The following is a 26,144-nucleotide window of genomic DNA, read 5'->3' as shown; positions in this document are numbered from 1 at the left end:
TGCAGGCTCAAGCAAGCTAAAACTCACATGGTAGCAAAAAACAACTAGCAGAAATTGGTAACAAGTTAAAAATGATTTAAACACACTTTACTGTAGGCTACTATTTACTAGTTAACCTGTAGTGATGCCCGGCCCGTGAACGGGACCGTTATCATCATCTGACACTAATTAGCATAACGCAACAGACATAAATCTTCCTAGAAAATATGCTTTACAGCCAACGCTAGACAAGCATTTGTAAGTTTATCGATAGCCTAGCATAGCATTATGCCTTGCTAGCAGCAGGCAACCTTGTCACGGAAATCAGAAAAGCAATCAAATTAAATAGTTTACCTTTGATGAACTTCGGATGTTTTCACTCACGAGACTCCCAGCCAAAGTTCATTTTTCCCCCAAAATATTATTTTTGTAGGCAAAATAGCTCCGTTTGTTCTTCACGTTTGGCTGAGAAATCGCCTGGAAATTGCGGTCACCACAACGGCGAAAAATATTCCAAATTCGCTCCATAATATCGACAGAAACATGGCAAATGTTGTTTAGAATCCATCCTCAAGGTGTTTTTCTAATATCTATTCGATAATATATTTGTCGGGACAATTCTTTTTTCACTCTGACTGATTGGAGTAATGGCTACCTCTGTATTTTACGCGAGAATCTCTCTCGGAGCCACCATGTGACCACTTGCGCAATGTGGCTGCCTACGGCTATTCTTCAACAGAAATGCGTAAAACTACGTCACAATGCTGTAGACACCTTGGGGAATACGTAGAAAGCGTAAGCTCGTTGATGGTACATTCACAGCTGAATAGGGAGTCATTGGAACCCATAGGGAGTCAACAGCGAACCTGGGGCACTTCCGGATTGGATTTTTCTCAGGCTTTCGCCTGCAACATCAGTTCTGTTATACTCACAGACAATATCTTTACAGTTTTGGAAACATTAGTGTTTTCTATCCAAAACTGTCAATTATATGCATAGCATCTTTTCCTGACAAAATATCCCGTTTAAAACGGGAATGTTTTTTTTTCTTCCAAAAATGAAAATACTGCCCCCTAACACCAAGAGGTTAACAAAAAATAATGTATGTTATATCAAATATATTCACCCCACCCTGTATTGTAACCAAAACTTACCAGAAAGCATGTAGTCCTTGGCTCAGACAGTGTAGTAGTGTGGGCTCAATAGCATCTCATTAGTGTGCAAGATCTTGAGAATCAGCTGTACGTGTGATGGAAGAAGGCACTGTGCATGCAGAGGGTTGCAATTCCATTGAATTGGGGATTGTTTAACTAAAATATGCCACAAGACCTAGAATTGCCTTGCGTATCCCACAAAAAAGGTTCACTGTTATAAGCTAACTTTTTGATGAATTTAAGCAAAATTCCCGGGCTTAACTTCCCATGGAAAATTTTACGTACATTTCAGGAAATTTACCGGGAGGTTTCCGACCCTACTCTTTTTGAACTGCGCGTTGGTTAAGTGCTTGTAAGTAAGCATTTTATGGTAAGGTCTACACTTGCCCACTATTATTTATATTCTAACTATAGAATTAGAATAACATTCCATTTCCATGATTCCAACAGTTCACCCAAGTGTTTTGATATAAGTCAAATTGCAAGTTCAACATTTGGTTAAAAATAAGGCCTTTTTTGCCCATATTGTGCAGCCCTATGTAGCAGTGTAGAAATTCTCAAATGAGTGCAGAAATGCAGGAAATTATTTTTGTTTGAAGTTCAATTGAACAGTATAAAACAATCAGAATGGAGAAAGACTAATTGAAATCACTTACAATATATGTGTTGCCTCGCTAGGGTCACGCACTACTCATAAATGTAATTGTGTACTTTTAAATCAAAAACATAAAATATTGTCAAATAACAAATTTGGGCCTCCCGGGTGGCGCAGTGGTTAAGGGCGCTGTACTGCAGCGCCAGCTGTGCCATCAGAGTCCCTGGGTTCGCGCCCAGGCTCTGTCGGCTTTGACCGGGAGGTCCGTGGGGCGACGCACAATTGGCCTAGCGTCGTCCGGGTTAGGGAGGGATTGGTCGGTAGGGATCTCCTTGTCTCATCGCGCACCAGCGACTCCTGTGGCGGGCCGGGCGCAGTGCGTGCTAGGCAAGGTTGCCAGGGGCACGGTGTAGCCTCCGACACATTGGTGCGGCTGGCTTCCGGGTTGGATGCGCGCTGTGTTAAGAAGCAGTATGGCTGGTTGGGTTGTGTATCGGAGGACGCATGACATTCAGCCTTCGTCTCTCCCGAGCCCGTATGGGAATTGTAGCAATGAGACAAGATAGTAGCTACTACAACAATTGGATACCATGAAAATTGGGGAGAAAAAGGGGTAAAAAAATAAATAAATAAAAAAAAAAAATAAAAAAACAAATTTGGAAAATGCCGTGATATATTTTGGCCATATTGCCCAGCTCATTTCATTGTTTCACACAAGTACACAATTGTAACTTCCAGATAGCTTGCAGGTGCGTCGAAGAGGGAATGAACTTCAAAAATGACCATTTTATAGAAAAGGTATTTACTTTATTTACAGCAGTGCAGCTGTAAATTAGGGGTTTGGCCGGTGGGGCTTTACTTGGCTCATCGCTCTCTAAAGAGTGAGGCTAGCCCCTGTCACGAGTTGAAAAGTGTTTCCTCTGACACATTGGTGCTGCTGGCTTCCTGGTTAAGCTGGTGGGTGTTAAGGAGCGTGGTTTGACGGGTCATGTTTCAGAGGACGCATGACTTCACCTCTCCGGAGCCCGTTGGGAAGTTGCAGCGAAGAGAGAAAAGGGGGGTAAAAGACAACAACAACATGCCTATTTACTCTTTCATCTGACTGCTCAATCCACTGTCTAATAAGCCCAGCTAGGCAATTTATAAACTTGATCTCCACTATAAAAAGCATCTAGACATAATCTCACATTTCTTTTAAACTAACATTTAGTTTTCAACAGCGGAGATATGTATAAACCCTGCTGTCTGTCTCTCCGACAATTAAAACATCGTTTCAATATTCAAATTCCATTCCATAGTAATGAACGTGTCCTGGGAGTCGGGATGAGACTGACAGGAAGGCAGCTTTTCTCAGCCAATCAAAATCATGAATCAGTCAAGTTTTTATGGTTATACATGGTTGAAGTCAGAAGTTGACATACACTTAGGTTGGAGTCATTAAAACTTGTTTTTCAACCACTCCACAAATGTCTTGTTAACAAACTATAGTTTTGGCAAGTCGGTTAGGACATCTACTTTGTGCATGACACAAGTCATTTTTCCAACAATTGTTTACAGATACAGTGAATTCTAAGTTAAATAATCTATCACAATTCCAGGAAGTTAAAGCTTGGTCGCAAATGGGTCTTCCAAATGGACAATGACCCCAAGGATACTTCCAAAGTTGTGGCAAAATGGCTTAAGGACAACAAAGTCCAGGTATTGGAGTGGCCATCACAAAGCCCTGACCTCAATCCCATGGAAAATTTGTTGGCAGAACTGAAAAAGCTGGTGTGAACAAGGAGGCCTACAAACCTGACTTACACCAGTTACACCAGCTCTGTCAGGAGGAATGGGCCAAAATTCACTGAACTTATTGTGGGAAGCTTGTGGAAGGCTACCCAAAACGTTTAACCCAAGTTAAACAATTTAAAGGCAGTGCTACCAAATACTAAGTGACCCAGTGAACCTGAAATAAATAATTCTCTCTACTATTATTCTGACATTTCACGTTCTTGAAATAACGTGGTGATCCAAACTGACCTAAAACAGGGAATTTGTACTATGATTAAATATCCGGAATTGTGTTTAAATGTATTTTGCTAAGGTGTATGTAAACTTCCGACTTCAACTGTATATACAAAATTATCAATAGAAAACAGGTAAAACAAAACAGTGCAGCTAGGTGTGCAGTCTTTCCAACTTCAGTTTGAAGTTGTTGTTTTGTTGGCTAGCTCTCGAACAACAGTGTCCTGACGAGAGCACATTTTATACACCAGGTGAAATCACGCCTCATTAGCTCATTGTTATGGATGTATCCAAATATCATTAGAGAACAAATGCCAATGCAGCTACTTTGTTGTTATTCTGACTGCACTGTTTGTAATTGTCAGTTAGCTGTAGTTGGCTCGCTAGCAATCGAGGGATAAGAATGTTACCAGCCAGTATGGCAATGGAGTATTTAGAACAAACGACTTGGTTGCGTCCATAGATACAGATCAAAAAGACTGAACAACCTGGTTGCATCTTTGGCAACCAAACCAATAGAACGAACGACCAGCCGACTTTGGAAGCAACCCTTGATTTGCGTCGGGACTGTTTCTTCTGGAAGGAAGAAATTGTATTAATAACCTGTTGTATAAAAGTGATAATGCCCTCAAAGCTGGTGTTTGGAGGATATTTTGGCATGGTTTGTCGGCCCTCGACATTGTCTCGAGCCTAACACCCTTGCCAATATATCCTCCAAACACCGGCTTTTGGCATTATCACTTCATTATTCTATGGCTGCTTGTGATACCTACATAAGTGTCAACCCACATTTATTCAAATTCGTTTTTTCCTTGCCAAGAAATGTCCTTTCGTTTTGAAAGTTTGTTTCTTAAATCCTTTTTTATTGTTGTAATGATTTCATGTTTTTTTCATCAATATTTGAAATAACTTGTTAAATACACTTTGACACTTTCATAAAGCACTGTGACCATCCTGTCACTTTACTTGGACTAAGAAAATACACTTTATTACACTGTCAAGAAGTATTATGACCATGTAAGCCAGATAGGCCTATCGGATACAACCCTTATATCAATCAAAAAGAGGGTGTCTTGTCCTGCTCCTGAAATCTGCTGCTGCGTTCAGCCCAGTCATCAGCAACAGAACATTGGGGTCGGGGCATGTTTGACATCAACGTGTGTGCAATTATAATGATGTATGAAGATTATATACACTGCTCAAAAAAATAAAGGGAACACTTAAACAACACAATGTAACTCCAAGTCAATCACACTTCTGTGAAATCAAACTGTCCACTTAGGAAGCAACACTGATTGACAATAAATTTCACATGCTGTTGTTCAAATGGAATAGACAACAGGTGGAAATTATAGGCAATTAGCAAGACACCCCCAATAAAGGAGTGGTTCTACAGGTGGTGACCACAGACCACTTCTCAGTTCCCATGCTTCCTGGCTGATGTTTTGGTCACTTTTTTGAATGCTGGCGGTGCTTTCACTCTAGTGGTAGCATGAGACGAGAGTCTACAACCCACACAAGTGGCTCAGGTAGTGCAGCTCATCCAGGATGGCACATCAATGTGAGCTGTAGCAAGAAGGTTTGCTGTGTCTGTCAGCGTCCAGAGCATGGAGGCGCTACCAGGAGACAGGCCAGTACATCAGGAGACGTGGAGGAGGCCGTAGGAGGGCAACAACCCAGCAGCAAGATCGCTACCACCGCCTTTGTGCAAGGAGGAGCAGGAGGAGCACTGCCAGAGCCCTGCGAAATGACCTCCAGCACGCCACAAATGTGCATTTGTCTGCTCAAACGGTCAGAAACAGACTTCATGAGGGTGGTAATGAGGGCCCGACGTCCACAGGTGGGGGTTGTGCTTACAGCCCAACACCGTGCAGGATGTTTGGCATTTGCCAGAGAACACCAAGATTGGCAAATTCGCCACTGGCGCCCTGTGCTCTTCACAGATGAAAGCAGGTTCACACTGATCACGTGACAGACGTAAGAGTCTGGAAACGCCGTGGAGAACGTTCTGCTGCCTGCAACATCCTCCAGCATGACTGGTTTGGTGGTGGGTCAGTCATGGTGTGGGGTGGCATTTCTTTGGGGGGCAGCACAGAGAAATGCCACCCCACACCATGACTGACCCACCGCAAAACCGGTCATGCTGGAGGATGTTGCAGGCAGCAGAACGTTCTCCACGGCGTCTCCAGACTGTCACATCTGTCACATGTTCTCTGCTTTCATCTGTGAAGAGCACAGGGCGCCAGAGGTAGCCTGACTGCCATTAGGTACCGAGATGAGATCCTCAGACTCCTTGTGAGACCATATGCTGGTGCGGTTGGCCCTGGGTTCCTCCTAATGCAAGACAATGCTAGACCTCATGTGGCTGGTGTGTGTCAGAGTTCCTGCAAGAGGAAGGCATTGATGCTATGGACTGGCCCGCCCGTTCCCCAGACCTGAATCCAATTGAGCACATCTGGGACATCATGTCTGCACCACAGACTGTCCAGGAGTCGGCGGATGCTTTAGTCCAGGTCTGGGAGGAGATCTCTCAGGAGACCATCCGCCACCTCATCAGGAGCATGCCCAGGCGTTGTAGGGAGGTCATACAGGCACGTGGAGGCCACACAACACTACTGAGCCTCATTTTGACTTGTTTTAAGGACATTACATCAAAGTTGGATCAGCCTGTAGTGTGGTTTTCCACTTTAATTTTGTGTGACTCCAAATCCAGACCTCCATGGGTTGATAAATTTGATTTCCATTGATCATTTTTGTGTGATTTTGTTGTCAGCACATTCAACTATGTAAAGAAAAAAGTATTTCATAAGAATATTTCATTCAGATCTAGGATGTGTTGTTTTAGTGTTCCCTTTATTTTTTTGAGCAGTGTATAATATAAACATACTGTTGACACGCAAGCTATGGTGTAATGGAATGTGTTGCCTTGTGTGGCAGGTTTTGGCATTCTAATATAGGTATCATAACCAGCCATAAATTAACCCAATATATGTCACAATTGTAAATATGTCAAGACAATGTTATGACCATGTAACAGCTAATGACAGCTGTTACATGACCATGTAACAGCTGTTATGACATGGTTATGCCAGTTATGACATGGTGTCAAGTAAAGTGTTACCAAAGTAACTAATCGGGGGGGGGGGGGGGGTTCTGTACTGGGCCACAGTGCTGCTCCCTTACATCAGGTGTCCTTCTTTTTCCCCCTTGGCAGTGCACTTGAAACTTTGATCAATTTTGCGTATAATGGCCATGTGGCCATCGACCAGCAGAACGTCCAGTCCCTGCTGATTGGAGCCAGCTTTTTGCAGCTGCAGAATGTCAAGGATGCCTGCTGCTCCTTCCTCCAGGAAAGGTGTGTTCTCACATACGCATTATACACGCACACACATATAATTGGTCCTTGAAAAATGTAAATGCATGTGCCATGTGTTGGCTGATTTATATTGATTGATCAAGAGAGAACCTTGTTTAACTTTTGTCTCCCTCACTTCACTTTTGGGCTGTTCAAACCACTGAGGCATTTAATCTCTCTGGGAAATGTGGGATGGTAGCGTCCCACCCCGCCAAAAGTGCTGGGCGCCAAATTCAAAACAACAAAAATCTCACAATTAAAATTTCTCAAGCATACTCATAATTTACATTTCTCAAGCATACAAGTATTTTACACCATTTTAAAGATAAAATTCCCGTTAATCCAGCCACAGTATCTGATTTCAAAAATGCTTTACAGCAAAAGCAACACAAACGATTATGTTAGGTCACCACCAAGTCACAGAAAAACACAGCCATTTTCCCAGCCAAAGAGAGGAGTCACAAAAAGCAGAAATATAGATAAAATTAATCACTAACCTTTGATCTTCATCAGATGACACTCATAGGACTTCATCTTACACAATACATGTATGTTTTGTTCGATAAAGTGCATATTTATATCCAAAAATCTCATTTTACATTGGCGTGTTATGTTCCGTAGTTCTAAAACATGCGTTGATTTTTCAGAGAGCCACATCAATTTTCAGAAATACTCAAAATAAACATTGATAAGAGAGAAACTTCTCCTTAATGCAACCGCTGTGTCAGATTTAAAAACAACTTTACGCAAAAAGCATACCATGCAATAATCTGAGTACAGCGCTCAGAGCCCAAACAAGCCATAAAGATATCCGCCATGTTGTGTAGTCAACATTAGTCAAAAATAGCATTATAAATATTCACTTGCCGTTGATAATCTTCATCAGAATGCAGTCCCAGGAATCCCAGTTCAACAATAAATGTTTGATTTGTTCGATAAAGTTCATAATTTATGTCCAAACACCTCCTTTTGTTAGCGTGTTTGGTTAACATATCCAAACTCACGACACGCGTGCGTCCAGCGGAAAGGTCGGACGAAAAGTCCAAAAAGTTCCGTTACAGTCCGTAGGAACAAACGAAGTATAGAATCAATCTTTTAGGATGTTTTTTTCATAAATCTTCAGTAATGTTTCAACCGGAGAATTCCTTTGTCTGTAGAAAAGCAATGGAGCACGAGGTAACTCTCACATGAACACAAGCCCATGGCACTCTGCCAGACACCTGGCTCAATCCCCTCTCATTCTAGTGGAAGCCTTAGGAAGTGCAAAATGACTCCACAGACACTGAAAATTGGAATGGCAATGAGTTGAAAAACTACAAACTTCAGATTTCCTACTTCCTGGTTGGATTTTTCTCACGTTTTCGCCTGCCATATGAGTTCTGTTACACTCACAGACATCATTCAAACAGTTTCTGAAACTTCAGAGTGTTTTCTATCCATAATAGCAGGCAGTTTACTCTGGGCACCTTATTCATCCAAGCTACTCATACTGCCCCCCCAGTCACCAAGAGGTAAAAGCAGGCCTTAAGACTCACCTCTATCAGCTGGCCTGCCCTTCCTCTTATATTTGATTGCTGTGTTATGTAACACTAAACATTCTAAGCTGTGGAGGGATTTCCTCCCTCCTACAATTTTTGCGCCAGTTTCTGGGCTCAAAAGAAGTGCGTCGTCCTCTTACGTCGGCTGGCCACTTCATAATCTGCTGTGTTTTGTCTTTTTTACTGCACCCAATGTTCCTGGACAAAATAATTTGGCTTTATGCGTTTTCCAACTGTCTTGAAGGAGTTCCCACATATGTGACCGACCGACCGTCTTATGTAGCAAATTTTGAAGTTGTGTTACGGTTTGCAACTGCACATTGGGACAAAGATCATACTTTTTGGAGAAATGTCCTCTGGTCTGATGAAACAAAAATAGAACTGTTTGGCCATAATGACCATCGTTATGTTTGGAGGAAAAAGGGGGATGCTTGCAAGACGAAGAACACCATCCCAACCGTGAAGCACAGGGGTGGCAGCGTCATGTTGTGGGGGTGCTTTGCTGCAGGAGGGACTGGTGCACTTCACAAAATAGATGGCATCATGAGGTAGGATAAGTATGTGGATATATTGAAGCAACATCTCAAGACATCAGTCAGGAAGTTAAAGCTTGGTTGCAATTGGGTCTTCCAAATGGACAATGACCCCAAGCATACTTCCAAAGTTGTGGCAAATTGGCTTAAGGACAACAAAGTCCAGGTATTGGAGTGGCCATCACAAAGTCCTGACCTCAATCCCATGGAAAATGTGTGGGCGGAACTGAAAAAGTGTGTGCGAGCAAGGAGGCCTACAAACCTGACTCAGTTACACCAGCTCTGTCAGGAGGAATGGGCCAAAATTCACCCAACTTATTGTGGGAAGCTTGTGGAAGGCTAACCAAAATGTTTCACCCAAGTTAAACTATTTAAAGGCAATGCTACCAAATACTAATTAAGTGTATGTTAACTTCTGACCCACTGGGAATGTGATGAAAGAAATAAAAGCTGAAATAAATCATTGACTCAACTATTATTCTGACATTTGGCATTCTTAAAATAAAATGGTGATCCTAACTGACCTAAGACAGGGAATTTTTACTAGGATTAAATATCAGGAGTTGTGAAAATCTGAGTTTAAATGTATTTGGATAAGGTGTATGTAAACTTCCGACTTCAACTGTATACGCTACCGTTCAAAAGTTTGGGGTCACTTAGAAATGTCCTTGTTTTTTAAAGAAAGCAACAAAAAAAATTGTCCATTAAAATAACATTACATTTTTCAAATTTTATTAATTACATGCGTCGAATACAACAGGTGCAGGTTCACCTTACAGTGAAATGCTTACTTACGATCCCCTTAACCAACAACGCAGTAACTAAAGAGCAGCAGTTAAATAGAAACCTGTTTAGAAACCTCTAGGACCTAGACTTGGCACTCCGGTACCGCTTCTCGTGTGGTAGCAGAGAGAACAGTCTATGACTACGGTGGCTGGAGTCTTTGACAATTTCTAGGGCCAGAAATTCAGTCTAGACATTAATATTGTAAATGACTATTGTAGCTGGAAACGGCTGATTTAAAAAATAATTATAATTATAATTTTTATTGGAATATCTACCTGGGCGTACAGAGGCCCATTATCAGCAACCATCACTCCTGTGTTCCAGTGGTACTTTGTGTTAGCTAATCCAAGTTTATCATTTTAAAAGGCTAATTGATCATTAGAAAACCCTTTTGCAACTATGTTAGCATAGCTGAAAACTGTTATGCTGATTTAAAGAAGCAATAAAACTGTCTGCCTTTAGACTTTGTTGAGTACCTGGAGCATCAGCATTTGGGTTCGATTACAGGCTCAAAATGGCCAGAAACAAAGTACTTTCTTCTGAAACTCGTCAGTCTATTCTTGTTCTGAGAAATGAAGGATATTCCATGCGAGAAATTGCCAAGAAACTGAAGATCTCGTACAATGCTGTCTACTACTCCCTTCACAGAACAGCGCAGACTGGCTCTAGCCAGAATAGAAAGAGGAGTGGGAGGCCCCGGTGCACAACTGAGCAAGAGGACAAGTACATTAGAGTGTCTAGTTTGAGAAACAGATGTCTCACAAGAGTCCTCAACTGGCAACTTCATTAAATAGTACCCGCAAAACCCTAATCTCAACGTCAACAGTGAAAAGGCGCCTCTGGGATGCTGGCCTTCTAGGCAGAGTTGCAAAGAAAAAGCCATATCTCAGACTGGTCAATAAAAGATTAGGATGGTCGATAGAACAGACACTGGACAGAGGAACTCTGCCTAGAAGGCCAGCATCCCGGAGTCGCCTTTTTACTGTTGACGTTGAGACTGGTGTTTTGCGGGTACTATTTAATGAAGCTGCCAATTGAGGACTTGTGAGCCGTCTGATCAATTTGGTATTATTTTAATGGACAAAAAATGTGCTTTTCTTTCAAAAACAATGACATTTCTAAGTGACCCCAAACTTTTGAACGGTAGTGTATATGAACAAATTGACCAAGTAGGAGACCTGGAAGGCAGGAAAAATAACATTCATGTACGAAATGGTCTGATATCAAACTCTTGGTTCAGATATTTAGGAGACATGGTGCATAAACGGTGAATCCAATAAAGTTCTCTTAATAAAATATTATCTGGATCATACCCCCTCCTAGGAGTCTTAACATGTTCGATACCGTAGTATCTTAGAGAGCTGATGTTTTGACGAGCCTCCATGAAATGCGCAGCCACAGGGTTTCTCTGGTCAAGAATCCTGATATTACTCCTGTGTTCTGCTATCCTTCTTTTCAGAGCTTGTTTAGTTTTTCCTACATAGCATAGACCACAAATACACTTGATCAGATGTATAACAATTTTTTGTGTAACATGTAAAGAATCCCTTAATCTTTTCAGCCTCTTGAGGGGGAAGAGGTGTTGTCATGCCCTCTTCACGACTGTGTTGGTTTGTGTGAACCATGATAGATCTTTAGTGATGTGGACATCGAGGAACTTTAAACTCTCAACCTGTTCCACTACAGCCACGCCGATGGGAATGGAGGCATGCTCGGCCCTCCGATTCCTGTAGTCCACGATCAGCTCCTTTGTCTTTATCACTGAGGGAGAGGTTGTTGTCCTGGCACCACACTACCAGGTCTCTGACATCCTCCCTATAGGCTGTCTCATTGTCGTCGGTGATCAGGCCTACCACTGTTTTGTCATCTGCAAATGTAATGTGTGTAGGATTTATGTATATGTAGTGTATGATTTATGGGTGAACAGGGAGTACAGGAGGGGACTCCGCATGCAACCCTGAGGGGCCCATGTGTTGATGGTCAGCGTGGTGGATGTGTTACCTACACTCACCACCAGGGGGCGGCCCATCAGGAAGTCCATGATCCAGTTGCAGAGAGAGGTGTTCAGTCCCAAAGTCCTTAGCTTAGTTATGAGCTTGGGGGCACTATGGTGTTGAATGCTGAGCTGTAGTCAATGAACAGCATTCTCACATAGGTGTTCCTCTTGTCCAGGTGGGAAAGGGCATTGTGAAGTGCAGTATATGTTCCCTTGGTGTTCTGCTTGAAACATGTAGGTATTACAGACTGGGTCAAAGAGAGTTTGAAAATGTCAGTGAAGACGCTTGCCAGCTCATCTGGTAGGCTCACTTCACTGGGCAGGTTGCGGCTGTGATTACCTTTGTAATCCGTGATAGTTTGCAAACTCTGCCACGAGCGTCGGAGCCAGTGTAGTAGGATTTGATCTTAGTCCTGTATTGACTCTTTGCTTGTTTGATGGTTCGTCGGAGGGCATACCGGGATTTCTTATAACAGTCCAGATTAGTTTCCCACACGTTTACATTTTTAAAATAATAATACAATATATATATATATATACAGTGCCTTGCGAAAGTATTTGGCCCCCTTGAACTTTGCGACCTTTTGCCACATTTCAGGCTTCAAACATAAAGATATAAAACTGTATTTTTTTGTGAAGAATCAACAACAAGTGGGACACAATCATGAAGTGGAACGACATTTATTGGATATTTCAAACTTTTTTAACAAAGCAAAAACTGAAAAATTGGGCGTGCAAAATTATTCAGCACCTTTACTTTCAGTGCAGCAAACTCTCTCCAGAAGTTCAGTGAGGATCTCTGAATGATCCAATGTTGAACTAAATGACTAATGATGATAAATACAATCCACCTGTGTGTAATCAAGTCTCCGTATAAATGTACCTGCACTGTGATAGTCTCAGAGGTCCGTTAAAAGCGCAGAGAGCATCATGAAGAACAAGGAACACACCAGGCAGGTCCGAGATGCTGTTGTGCAGAAGTTTAAAGCCGGATTTGGATACAAAAATATTTCCCAAGCTTTAAACATCCCAAGGAGCACTGTGCAAGCGATAATATTGAAATGGAAGGAGTATCAGACCACTGCAAATCTACCAAGACCTGGCCGTCCCTCTAAACTTTCAGCTCATACAAGGAGAAGACTGATCAGAGATGCAGCCAAGAGGCCCATGATCACGCTGGATGAACTGCAGAGATCTACAGCTGAGGTGGGAGACTCTGTCCATAGGACAACAATCAGTCGTATATTGCACAAATCTGGCCTTTATGGAAGAGTGGCAAGAAGAAAGCCATTTCTTAAAGATATCCATAAAAAGTGTTGTTTAAAGTTTGCCACAAGCCACCTGGGAGACACACCAAACATGTGGAAGAAGGTGCTCTGGTCAGATGAAACCAAAGTTGAACTTTTTGGCAACAATGCAAAACGTTATGTTTGGCGTAAAAGCAACACAGCTGAACACACCATCCCCACTGTCAAACATGGTGGTGGCAGCATCATGGTTTGGGCCTGCTTTTCTTCAGCAGGGACAGGGAAGATGGTTAAAATTGATGGGAAGATGGATGGAGCCAAATACAGGACCATTCTGGAAGAAAACCTGATGGAGTCTGCAAAAGACCTGAGACTGGGACGGAGATTTGTCTTCCAACAAGACAATGATCCAAAACATAAAGCAAAATCTACAATGGAATGGTTCAAAAATAAACATATCCAGGTGTTAGAATGGCCAAGTCAAAGTCCAGACCTGAATCCAATCGAGAATCTGTGGAAAGAACTGAAAACTGCTGTTCACAAATGCTCTCCATCCAACCTCACTGAGCTCGAGCTGTTTTGCAAGGAGGAATGGGAAAAAATGTCAGTCTCTCGATGTGCAAAACTGATAGAGACATACCCCAAGCGACTTACAGCTGTAATCGCAGCAAAAGGTGGCGCTACAAAGTATTAACTTAGGGGGCTGAATAATTTTGCACCCCAATTTTTCAGTTTTTGATTTGTTAAAAAAGTTTGAAATATCCAATAAATGTCGTTCCACTTCATGATTGTGTCCCACTTGTTGTTGATTCTTCACAAAAAAATACAGTTTTATATCTTTATGTTTGAAGCCTGAAATGTGGCAAAAGGTCGCAAAGTTCAAGGGGGCCGAATACTTTCGCAAGGCACTGTATATTGTATTATTTAAACATACACCATACATTGAAACTGAATCTGGAAAGCTAACCTTTGTCAAGGTTTTATATGGACTATATAATTGGTTTCTCTCTTTTCATTGTCAGTATCCTTTTTCAGCATTATAACATCCATAGTATCTTAGCTTCAGAAGCTTGTGCATTCACCACATTTTGTGTGCTTATTCTGGGATGTAGGCTATTCTTCAGAATTTCTTTTTCAAGATATCATCTATATTCTAGCTTAGATACCCTTGGGAAAAAATATGCTGAAATGCAGTTCTCACACATGACAGTATTTTATTTTTAGATGGAAAGATGGAAAGCGTGCTTATCATCAATCTCTGAATAGTCCTGAAGTGTCTTTTCCAATTGAAAGGCCACCACTGACTTCATCCAGTGTTCAGAAAAGTGGATTGGCAGTAAAGGCACATGTCATTTGCATATTTTCTTACAATACTTATTACAAATTGTAATACAAAAAATATTGTATTTGTGTCTAAATTCAACTCATAAATGTGTGTGTATGTATGTACACTGCTCAAAAAAATGAAGGGAACACTAAAATAACATCCTAGATCTGAATGAATGAAATATTCTTCAACTATTTTTTCTTTACATAGTTGAATGTGCTGAGAACAAAATCACACAAAATTTGATCAATGGAAATCAAATTTATCAACCCATGGAGGTCTGGATTTGGAGTCACACTCAAAATTAAAGTGGAAAACCACACTACAGGCTGATCCAACTTTGATGTAATGTCCAAGTCCAAATGAGGCTCAGTAGTGTGTGTGGCCTCCAAGTGCCTGTATGACCTCCCTACAACGCCTGGGCATGCTCCTGATGAGGTGGCGGATGGTCTCCTGAGGGATCTCCTCCCAGACCTGGACTAAAGCATCCGCCGACTCCTGGACAGTCTGTGGTGCAACGCCACGTTGGTGGATGGAGCGAGACATGATGTCCCAGATGTGCTCAATTGGATTCAGGTCTGGGGAACGGGCGGACCAGTCCATAGCATCAATGCCTTCCTCTTGCAGGAACTGCTGACACACTCCAGCCACATGAGGTCTAGCATTGTCTTGCATTAGGAGGAACCCAGGGCCAACCGCACCAGCATATGGTCTGAGGATCTCATCTTGGTACCTAATGGCAGTCAGGCTACCTCTGGCGAGCACACGGAGGGCTGTATAAAGAAATGCCACCCCACACCATGACTAACCCACTGCCAAACCGGTCATGCTGGAGGATGTTGCAGGCAGCAGAACGTTCTCCACGGCGTCTCCAGACTGTCACGTCTGTCACATGTGCTCAGTGTGAACCTGCTTTCATCTGTGAAGAGCACAGGGCGCCAGTGGCGAATTTGCCAATCTTGGTGTTCTCTGGTAAATACCAAACGACCTGCACGGTGTTGGGCTGTAAGCACAACCCCCACCTGTGGACGTCGGGCCCTCATACCACCCTCATGGATTCTGTTTCTGACCGTTTGAGCAGACACATGCACATTTGTGGCCTGCTGGAGGTCATTTTGCAGGGCTCTGGCAGTGCTCTCCCTGCTCCTCCTTTCACAAAGGCGGAGGTAGCGGTCCTGCTGCTGGGTTGTTGCCCACCTACGGCCTCCTCCACGTCTCCTGATGTACTGGCCTGTCTCCTGGTAGCGCCTCCATGCTCTGGACACTACGCTGACAGACACAGCAAACCTTCTTGCCACAGCTCGCACTGATGTGCCATCCTGGATGAGCTGCACTACCTCAGCCACTTATGTGGGTTGTAGACTCCGTCTCATGCTACCACTAGAGTGAAAGCACCGCCAGCATTCAAAAGTGACCAAAACATCAGCCAGGAAGCATGGGAACTGAGAAGTGGTCTGTGGTCACCACCTGCAGAACCACTCCTTTATTGGGGGTGTCTTGCTAATTGCCTATAATTTCCACCTGTTGTCTATTCCATTTGCACAACAGCATGTAAAAGTTATTGTCATTCAGTGTTGCTTCCTAAGTGGACAGTTTGATTTCACAGAAGTGTGATTGACTTGGAGTTTCATGGTGTTGTTTAAGTGTTCCCTTTATTTTTTTTAGCAGTGTATACATGTGTGTGTGTGTGTATATATATATATATATATATATATATATATATATATATATATATATATATATATATATATATATATATATTCTCAGCAAAAAAAGGACCCCGTCTTTAAAAGATACTTCGTAATTTTTACGAATGATCTTCACAGATCTTCATTGAAAAGGGTTTAACCTCTCTGATCTCCCCATCCCGGATCCGGGATCGTGAATACAGACTCAAGCTCATTACCATAACGCAACGTTAACTATTCATGAAAATCGCAAATGAAATGAAATAAATATGCTAGCTCTCAAGCTTAGCCTTTTGTTAACAACACTGTCATCTCAGATTTTCAAAATATGCTTCTCAACCATTGCAAAACAAGCATTTGTGTAACAGTATTGATGGCTAACGTAGCATTTAGCATTAGCATTCAGCTGGCAACATTTACACAAAAAAACAGAAAAGCATTCAAATAAAATCATTTACCTTTGAAGAACTTCAGATGTTTTCAATGAGGAGACTCTCAGATAGCAAATGTTCAGTTTTTCCTGAAAGATTATTTGTTTAGGACAAATCGCTCCGTTTTCTGCGTCACGTTTAGCTATGAAAAAACCCCTGTATCCAGGATTGTGTAAATCTATCAGCAAGCTCATTAGCATAACACAACGTTAACTATTTATGAAAATCGCAAATGAAATGAAATAAATATGCCATCTCTCAAGCTTAGCCTTTTGTAAACAACACTGTCATCTCAGATTTTCAAAATATGCTTCTCAACCATAGGAAAACAATCATTTGTGTAAAAGTAGCTAGCTAGCGTTAGCATTTAGCGTTAGCATTTAGCGTTAGCATCCAGCACGCAACATTAACAAAAACATAAAAGCCTTCAAATAAAATAATTTACCTTTGAAGAACTTCTGATGTTTTCAATGAGGATACTCTCAGTTAGATAGCAGATGCTCAGTTTTTCCAAAAAGATTCCTTGTGTATTAGAAATAGCTCCGTTTTATACATCACATTTGGCTACCAAAAAAAATCAGAAAATTCAGTCCTCAAAACGCGAACTTTTTTCCAAATTAACTCCATAATATCGACTGAAAACATGGCAAACGTTGTTTAGAATCAATCATCAAGGTGTTTTTCACATATCTCTTCATTGATACATCGTTCTTGGACACATGGTTTCTCCCCTATATCAAATGGATAGGTATGAGCAGCTGGCAATTGCGCACCGAATTCCACGCAGGACACCAGGCGGACACTTGGAAAATGTAGTCTCTTATGGTCAATCTTCCAATGATATGCCTACAAATACGTCACAATGCTGCTAAGACCTTGGGCGAACGACAGAAAGTGTAGGCTCATTCCTTGCGCAATCACAGCCATATAAGGAGACAATGGAAAACAGAGCTTCGGAAATTCTGCTAATTCCTGGTTGATGCATCATCTTGGTTTCGCCTGTAGAATGAGTTCTGGGGCACTTACAGACAAAATCTTTGCAGATTCTGAAACTTCAGAGTGTTTTCTTTCCAAAACTGTCAAGAATATGCATAGTCGAGCATCTTTTCGTGACAAAATATCGCGCTTAAAACGGGAACGTTTTTTATCCAAAAATGAAATAGCGCCCCTAGAGATCTAACAGGTTAAACACTGTTTCCCATGCTTGTTCAATGAACCATAAACAATTAATGAACATGCACCTGTGGAACAGTCGTTAAGATATAAAACAGCTTACAAACGGTATACAATTAAGGTCACAGTTATGAAAACTTAGGACATTAAAAAGGCCTTTCTACTGACTGAAAAACACCAAAAGAAAGATGCAAGGGTCCCTGCTCATCTGCGTGAACTGCAACATGCTGCAAGGAGGCATGAGGACTGCAGATGTGGCCAGGGCAATACATTTCAATGTCCGTACTGTGAGTCGCCTAAGACAGCGCTACAGGGAGACGGGACGGACAGCTGATCGTCCTCACCATGGCAGACCACGTATAACAACACCTGCACAGGACCGGTCCAACCGAACATCACACCTACGGGACAGGTACAGGATGGCAACAACAACTGCCTAGTTACACCAGGAACGCACACTCCTTCCATCAGTGCTCAGACTGTCCGCAATAGGCTGAGAGAGGCTGGACTGAGGGCTTGTAGGCCTGTTGTAAGGCAGGTCCTCACCAGACATCACCGGCAACAACGTCGCCTATGGGCACAATCTCACCTTCGCTGGACCAGACAGGACTGGCAGAAAGTGATGTTCACGGACGAGTCGCGGTTTTGTCTCACCAGGGGTGATTGTCGGATTTGTGTTTATCGTTGAAGGAATGAGCGTTACACCGAGGCCTGTACTCTGGAGCGGGATCGATTTGGAGGTGGAGGGTCCGTCGTTGTCTGGGGCGGTGTCACAGCGGTGTCACAGCATCATCGGACTGAGCTTGTTGTCACTGCAGGCAATCTCAACTCTGTGCGTTACAGGGAAGACATCCTGCTTCCTCATGTGGTACCCTTCCTGCAGGCTCATCCTGACATGACCCTCCAGCATGACAATGCCACCAGCCACACTGCTCGTTCCGTGCACGATTTCCTGCAAGACAGGAATGTCAGTGTTCTTCCATGGCCAGCGAAGAGCCCGGATCTCAATCTCATTGAGCACATCTGGGCCTGTTTGATCGGGGCTGTGCCCCCCCCCCCCAGAAATGTCCGGGACCTTGCAGGTGCTTTGGTGGAAGAGGGGGGGTAACATCTCACTGCAAGAACTGGCAAATCTGGTGCAAGTCCATGAGGAGGAGATGCACTGCAGTACTTAATGCAGCTGGTGGCCACACCAGACACTAACTGTTACTTTTGATTTTGACCCCCCCCCCCCTTTGTTCAGGGACACATTCCATTTCTGTTAGTCAAATGTCTGTGGAACGTGTTCAGTTTGTCTCAGTTGTTGAATCTTGTTATGTTCATACAAATATTTACACATGTTAATTTTGCTGAAATGAAACGCAGTTGACAGTGCTTCTTTTTTTAGCTGAGTTCATATAAGAGAAGGGAAAAAATGACCGAATTAGGATGAATAAAATAAAAAAATAAAAAAATATATTTCTCAGAGCAATTGTATTGCTATAAAATAATATTTTCCCATTTGTTTGAGCATATAATATAGCAAAGTGTTTGTATAATTTCTTATACAGTCTTTTTTGACTGTATAAAATATATATTATTTGCTGTTATATTTTCATTATTACTTTATTTCTAATTTTGATGTACTTTGAGATCATTTTTGTAATAAACATTTTCAAATGTAAAAATAATTATGCCCAAAGAGGGGCAGTGCTGTACTCTGCAGCACCACCTTGTTTAAAATTCCTGGGGAGAACCCTGTTACTAGCAGCACAAACCCTTGTGGGTGGTCAATCATTGACAATTTAATAATTTGATTCCTCATTTCTGCAAATCAAAAATGTGTTTTTCTGTTAATCTTTTGTCTCTTTATATGCCAATAATATTCTCAACACTGGAGCATTTATAAAACTCCCTAAAGTCCTTGGAACTAAAGCCAAATTATTTTTCAACATTGCACACGTAGGGTGACATCTTGCATGAGCAAAATAACCATGTAATTTAAAAGTAACTGGAAGTTGTGAATAACTAATTTGAACTTTTGCTCACTCTCTCTCTTTTATTTTTTCTCTCCCCCCCACCCCACCTCTATTTCACCCCAGACTTCACCCTAAGAACTGTCTGGGTGTGCGACAGTTTGCAGAGACCATGATGTGCACAGCACTGTACGACGCGGCCAACAGTTTTGTCCACCAGCACTTTGTGGAGGTGTCCGTGTCTGAGGAGTTCCTCAGTCTCAGGCCAGAGGAAGTACTGGAGCTGGTGGGTTGTGACGAACTCAACATCAAAGCGGAGGAGCAGGTCTGTGGCTTTTATTGTCGTTAGGGGTTCAAGCAGTGAAACATGGTTAAGCTATACCAAGGGTCTTAGTATGCACATTTGGAAAGGTCAAACACCGCACCCTGTTTGAGATGGTCACACATTTGTGACCATAATAATTTCTCCAACTTCTCAAGAACATTTTCCATGATGAATTTTCCTTCATTTTGACTTTTGTGAGCAACACTTGAACATTTTTATCACTCGAAATCTGTATACAGTGCCTTCGGAAAGTCTTCAGACCCCTTGACTTTTTCCACATTTTGTTACTTTACAGCCTTATTCTAAAACTGATTAATTATACTTTTTTCTCAGCAATCTAAACACTATACCCCATAATGACTAAGCAAAAACACGTCTAGATTTTTTTTGCAAATTTTGATATATATATATATATATATATATATATATATATATATATATATACTGCTCAAAAAAATAAAGGGAACACTTAAACAACACAATGTAACTCCAAGTCAATCACACTTCTGTGAAATCAAACTGTTCACTTAGGAAGCAACACTGATTGACAATACATTTCACATGCTGTTGTGCAAATGGAATAGACAACAGGTGGAAATTAGCAAGACACCTCCAATAAAGGAGTGGTTCTGCAGGTTGTGACCACAGACCACTTCTCAGTTCCTACGCTTCCTGGCTGATGTTTTGGTCACTTTTGAATGCTGGCGGTGCTTTCACTCTAGTGGTAGCATGAGTCTACAACCCACACAAGTGGCTCAGGTAGTGCAGCTCATCCAGGATGGAACATCAATGCGAGCTGTGGCAAGAAGGTTTGCTGTGTCTGTCAGCGTAGTGTCCAGAGCATGGAGGCGCTACCAGGAGACAGGCCAGTACATCAGGAGACGTGGAGGAGGCCGTAGGAGGGCAACAACCCAGCAGCAGGACCGCTACCTCCGCCTTTGTGCAAGGAGGAGCAGGAGGGGGACTGCCAGAGCCCTGCAAAATGACCTCCAGCAGGCCACAAATGTGCAAGTGTCTGCTCAAACGGTCAGAAACAGACTCCATGAGGGTGGTATGAGGGCCCGACGTCCACAGGTGGGGGTTGTGCTTACAGCCCAACACCGTGCAAGACGTTTGGCATTTGCCAGAGAACACCAAGATTGGCAAATTCGCCACTGGCGCCCTGTGCTCTTCACAGATGAAAGCAGGTTCACACTGAGCACGTGACAGACGTTGCACCACAGACTGTCCAGGAGTCGGCGGATGCTTTAGTCCAGGTCTGGGAGGAGATCCCTCAGGAGACCATCTGCCACCTCATCAGGAGCATGCCCAGGCGTTGTAGGGAGGTCATACAGGCACGTGGAGGCCACACAGACTACGGAGCCTCATTTTGGCTTGTTTTAAGGACATTACATCAAATTTGGATCAGCCTGTAGTGTGGTTTTCCACTTTAATTTTGAGTGCGACTCCAAATCCAGACCTCCATGGGTTGATAAATTTGATTTCCATTGATCATTTTTGTGTGATTTTGTTGTCAGCACATTCAACTATGTAAAGAAAAAAGTATTTAATAAGAATATTTCATTCATTCAGATCTAGGATGTGTTATTTTAGTGTTCCCTTTATTTTTTTGAGCAGTGTATTTTATACTATCTACTGCATCTTGCCCATGCACACGCCATCGCTCATCCATATATATATATATGTACATATTCTAGTCATCCCTTTACATTTGTGTGTATAAGGTAGTTGTTGTGAATTTGTTAGATATTACTTCATAGTCGAAACTAGAAGCACAAGCATTTCGCTACACTTGCATTAACATCTGCTAACCATGTGTATGTGAGCAGTAACATTTGATTTGGTATTTCCTAACAACAAACCATGGGTGACCAAAGAATTGAAAGTGGTGCTAAATAAGAAGAAACAAGTGTGTTCGCCTCCGGGAGTCCACTGGAAAGAAAAGAGGTACAGAGAGAGGTGAACAAAGAGATTAAAAAAAAAGGCATGTCAGTACAAGGATAAGGTGCGACAGATAATGTCACAGGGAGACTCTCGGTCTGCCTGGTTGGGAATTAAGAATATGGCAAACTCACCATTCTAAGGGAGGAAACGTATTGATCCCTGCCTGGATAAGAGGGTGTGCCTCTCTTCAGTTAATGAACTAAACAAATTCTTCACCCATTTTGAAACAGGGGTCACCCCCGCTCCCCTGGCCTCTCTGGAGAAGGATGTCATCAATTAGGAGGTCGTACAACGATTGTTCAAAAGCACTGAAGCATGAAAGAACCCGGGTCCTGATAACATAAGTGGTCGTGTCTTGAAACACTGTTCCACTCGGCTGAGCGGTGTCTTCTGCTCTCTCTTTCAGCGGTCCCTGAATACATTGGAAACAATCTATTGTTTTACCAGTCCCAAAAACCTCTCATCCATCTGCATCAAATGATTACAGACCTGTCGCTCTTACCTCTCTCTTGAATAAATCTCTTGAAAAAAAATCATCAAGGCATACATCATCAACACCACCAGACACCTTCTTGACCCCCTCCAATCTGCATACCGGTCAGAGAGAGGGACAGATGATGCCATCCTTTCACTCTTATGCGTATCATGTTTGCAGATTTCTCCTCGGCATTTAACACAATTATTACGTTGGTCCTCGCAGACAGACAGGAGATTTCAGACTTGATGCTATGCTTATCACACGGATCACCAACTTCCTAACTGATAGGTCTCAGCAGGTACGAGTTGGCAACACACTGAGGTGCACACTACTTCAGTTGGAACCCCACAAGGCAGTGTTCTTTCACCAATACTATACATACTGTATACAGACAGCTGCCGGAGTGGTTCCCAAGGCGCCACCTGATCAAATATGCTGAAAATACTGCTTTGGTCAGTCTTCTCAAAGCGGACAAGACGGAGCACAGACAGGCTCTGAATGATTTTGCTGTCTGGTGTTGTCATCCCATCTAATATTAAATACATAAAAACAAAGGACATGGAGATTGACTTTCGAAGGAACACTACCATGCACACACCATCACTGATAAAAGGTGAGCCCGTTGAAATAGTGGAGGAGTACAAATACCTTGGGCTAGTCATTGACAACAAGCTGTCCTGGGATCAGTGTACTGACGTTATTTTTAAGAAAGGAAATACAGTCTGTTGGCCTACGGATACTGCACTCTTATAAATCATTAATTGAAAGCATTCTGTCCTACTGCTTGACCTGCTGGTTTGGGAATATCAAGGCTGCACAGAAAAATTGGTTGGGCAAAGATAGTGAGGACATTAATGTTTTCTGAATACATGGAACTCTATTACACATTACACGTAACTGATGCAAGCATAACATTTGATTTAAAACACAGGGAAAAAAACGCATTACAGAACAGAGCAAACTGTGAAGCAACAAACATAGGCACAGACACATGCATACACACACACATACGTCTCAAGCTTCTTGGTTACAGCAGAGACAACCAATCCCCTCCTGAATCAAGATCCCTGCTGCCTAAATTTGTTTTGTGCTCATTATATATTTTTTTATTTATACACATACAGTATCAGCAAAATCTTTGTAAACACCTACTCATTCAACAGTTTCTTTATTTTTACTATTTTCAACATTGTAGAATAATAGTAAAGACAGCAAAACGATGAAATAACATATGGAATCATGTAGTAACTGAAAAAGTGTTAAACAAACCAAAATATACAGTGCCTTGCGAAAGTATTCGGCCCCCTTGAACTTTGCGACCTTTTGCCACATTTCAGGCTTCAAACATAAAGATATAAAACTATTTTTTTGTGAAGAATTAACAACAAGTGGGACACAATCATGAAGTGGAACGACATTTATTGGATATTTCAAACGTTTTTAACAAATCAAAAACTGAATAAAAGTAGTGAAGTAAATCTCTCCTCAACTTTGAGCCAGGATAGATTGGCATGTATATTTTTAATATTATCTTTCTGTGTACATCCAAGGGTCCGCCGTGCTGCCCTGTTCTGAGCCAATTGCAATTTTCCTAAGCCCATTTTTATGGCACCTGACCACACGACTGAACAGAAGTCAAGGTTGGACAAAACTAAGGCCTGTAGGACCTGCCTTGTTGATAGTGTTGTTAAGAATAGGTGTGGCAATATTGTCTGCTATTATCCTCAGTAATTTTCCATCCAGATTGTCAGACCCCGGTGGCTTGTCATTGTTGATAGACAACAATCATTTTTTGACCTCAAAGCTTTTTACTGTCATTTTTTAAATAAAATGTATTTGTTTCATAGTGTAGTTAATTTTTTATTTAGTTTAGTCACATGATTTGGACTGCCAGACTTATTTGCCAAACCCTTTGCCTCATCCCTCTCAACCCTTCAATTGATCAATTCCTCCGCTTTAGTATGGACATACAATAGTAGCTTTGATGGGGAGAAGTATCAATATGTTTTGGCCATGACAGTTTACAATCTAGGGTTACTCCAAGCAGTTTAGTCATCTCCACATTATGTATTCCAACATTTAGTTGAGGTTTAGGGTTTAGTGAATGATTTGTCCCAAATACAATGCTTTTAGTTTTAGAAATATTTATGACTAACATATTCTTTGCCACCCACTCTGAAACTAACTGCAGCTCTTTGTAGAGTGTTGCAGTCATTTCAGTCGTGACGTGTATAGTGTTGAGTTATCCGCATACATAGACACTCTGGCTTTACTCAGTCAGTGGCATGTCGTTAGTAAAAACTGAAAAAAGCAAGAGGCCTAAACAGCTACCCTGGGGAATTCCTGCTTCTACCTGGATTGTTTGAGAGGCTTCCATTAAAGAACACCCTCTGTGTTCTGTTAGACAAGGAACTCTTTATCCACAGTATAACAGGGGGTGTAAAAGCCATAAAACAATTTTTTCCCGCAGCAGACTATGATCAATAATGTCAAAAGCTGCACTGAAGTCTAACAAGACAGCCCCACAATAATTTTATCATCAATTTCTCTCAGCCAATATGTCATTTGTGTAAGTGCTGTGCTTCCCTGTAAATGTTGCTGAACGTCTTGTCAATTTGTTTACTGTAAAATAGCATTCTATCTGGTCAAACACATTTTTTGCCAAAAGTTTACTTTTTTACTTGGCCAGCTATTTGAGCCAGTAAAGTGGGCTTTACTGTCCTTGGTATTGGAATTACTTTAGCTTCCCTCCAGGCCTGAGGGCACACACTTTCTAGTAGTCTTAAATTGAAGATGTGGCAAATAGGTGTGGCAATATTGTCTGCTATTATCCTCAGTAATTTTCCATCCAGATTGTCAGACCCCGGTGGCTTGTCATTGTTGATAGACAAATCATTTTTTGACCTCAAAGCTTTTTACTGTCATTTTTTTAATAAAATGTATTTGTTTCATAGTATAGTTAATTTTTTATTTAGTTTAGTCACATGATTTCTTAATTTGCAGTATGTTTGCCAATCAGTTGGGCTGCCAGACTTATTTGCCAAACCCTTTGCCTCAAACCTCTCAACCCTTCAATTGATCAATTCCTCATCAATCCAAGGTGATTCAACAGTTTTTACAGTAATTTTCTTAATGGGTGCATTCTTAGTAGTAACTGGAATAAGCAATTTCATAATTGTGTCAAGTGCAGCGTCTAGTTGCTCATCATGACACACCACAGACCAGAAAATATTATACACATCAACCTATGAATCACTGCAAAACTTATTGTATGACCTCTTATACACTATATTAGGCCCAGCTTTTGGAGCTTTGGTTACCTAGATATGGCCATTATATTGTGGTCACTGCATCCTATTGATTTGTATACTGCTTAGAAGCAAATTTCCGAAAGACGGCACCCTACACAGAGCAGTGTCCCCAAACACTGCCCTGCCCTGGGGCATTGGAATATTTTTTAGACCAGAGGAAAGAGTGCCTCCTACTGGCCCTCCAACACCAGTAGCATCTGGTCTCTCATCCAGGGACCAACCAGGACCAACCCTGCTTAGCTTCAGAAGCAAGTATAAACACCATGAGACCACCCAGCCGCCGTACCGCTCAGGAAGGAGACGCGTTCTGTCTCCTAGAGAT

At 42.0% G+C, this 26,144-nt stretch overlaps 1 protein-coding gene across 3 annotated transcripts in view; it reads left to right on the top strand.

Annotated features, from left to right (window-relative positions):
- klhl18 (kelch-like family member 18) overlaps positions 1 to 26,144 on the top strand; it is a 79,406-nt gene that overhangs the window by 12,745 nt on the left and 40,517 nt on the right. For 2 of the 3 annotated variants that reach the window (XM_036985478.1, XM_036985477.1), the window contains exons 3-4: positions 6,950 to 7,090; positions 19,891 to 20,089. In XM_036985478.1, the coding sequence (XP_036841373.1) occupies positions 6,950 to 7,090; positions 19,891 to 20,089 (340 nt within the window). The remainder of the gene's footprint in view (positions 1 to 6,949; positions 7,091 to 19,890; positions 20,090 to 26,144) is intronic. The other variant, XM_036985479.1, reaches the window with a different exon arrangement.

This window comes from Oncorhynchus mykiss, chromosome 8 (assembly GCF_013265735.2).
Source record: "Oncorhynchus mykiss isolate Arlee chromosome 8, USDA_OmykA_1.1, whole genome shotgun sequence".
Classification (NCBI taxonomy): domain Eukaryota; kingdom Metazoa; phylum Chordata; class Actinopteri; order Salmoniformes; family Salmonidae; genus Oncorhynchus; species Oncorhynchus mykiss.
This window is presented reverse-complemented; position numbering and strand designations above follow the sequence as displayed.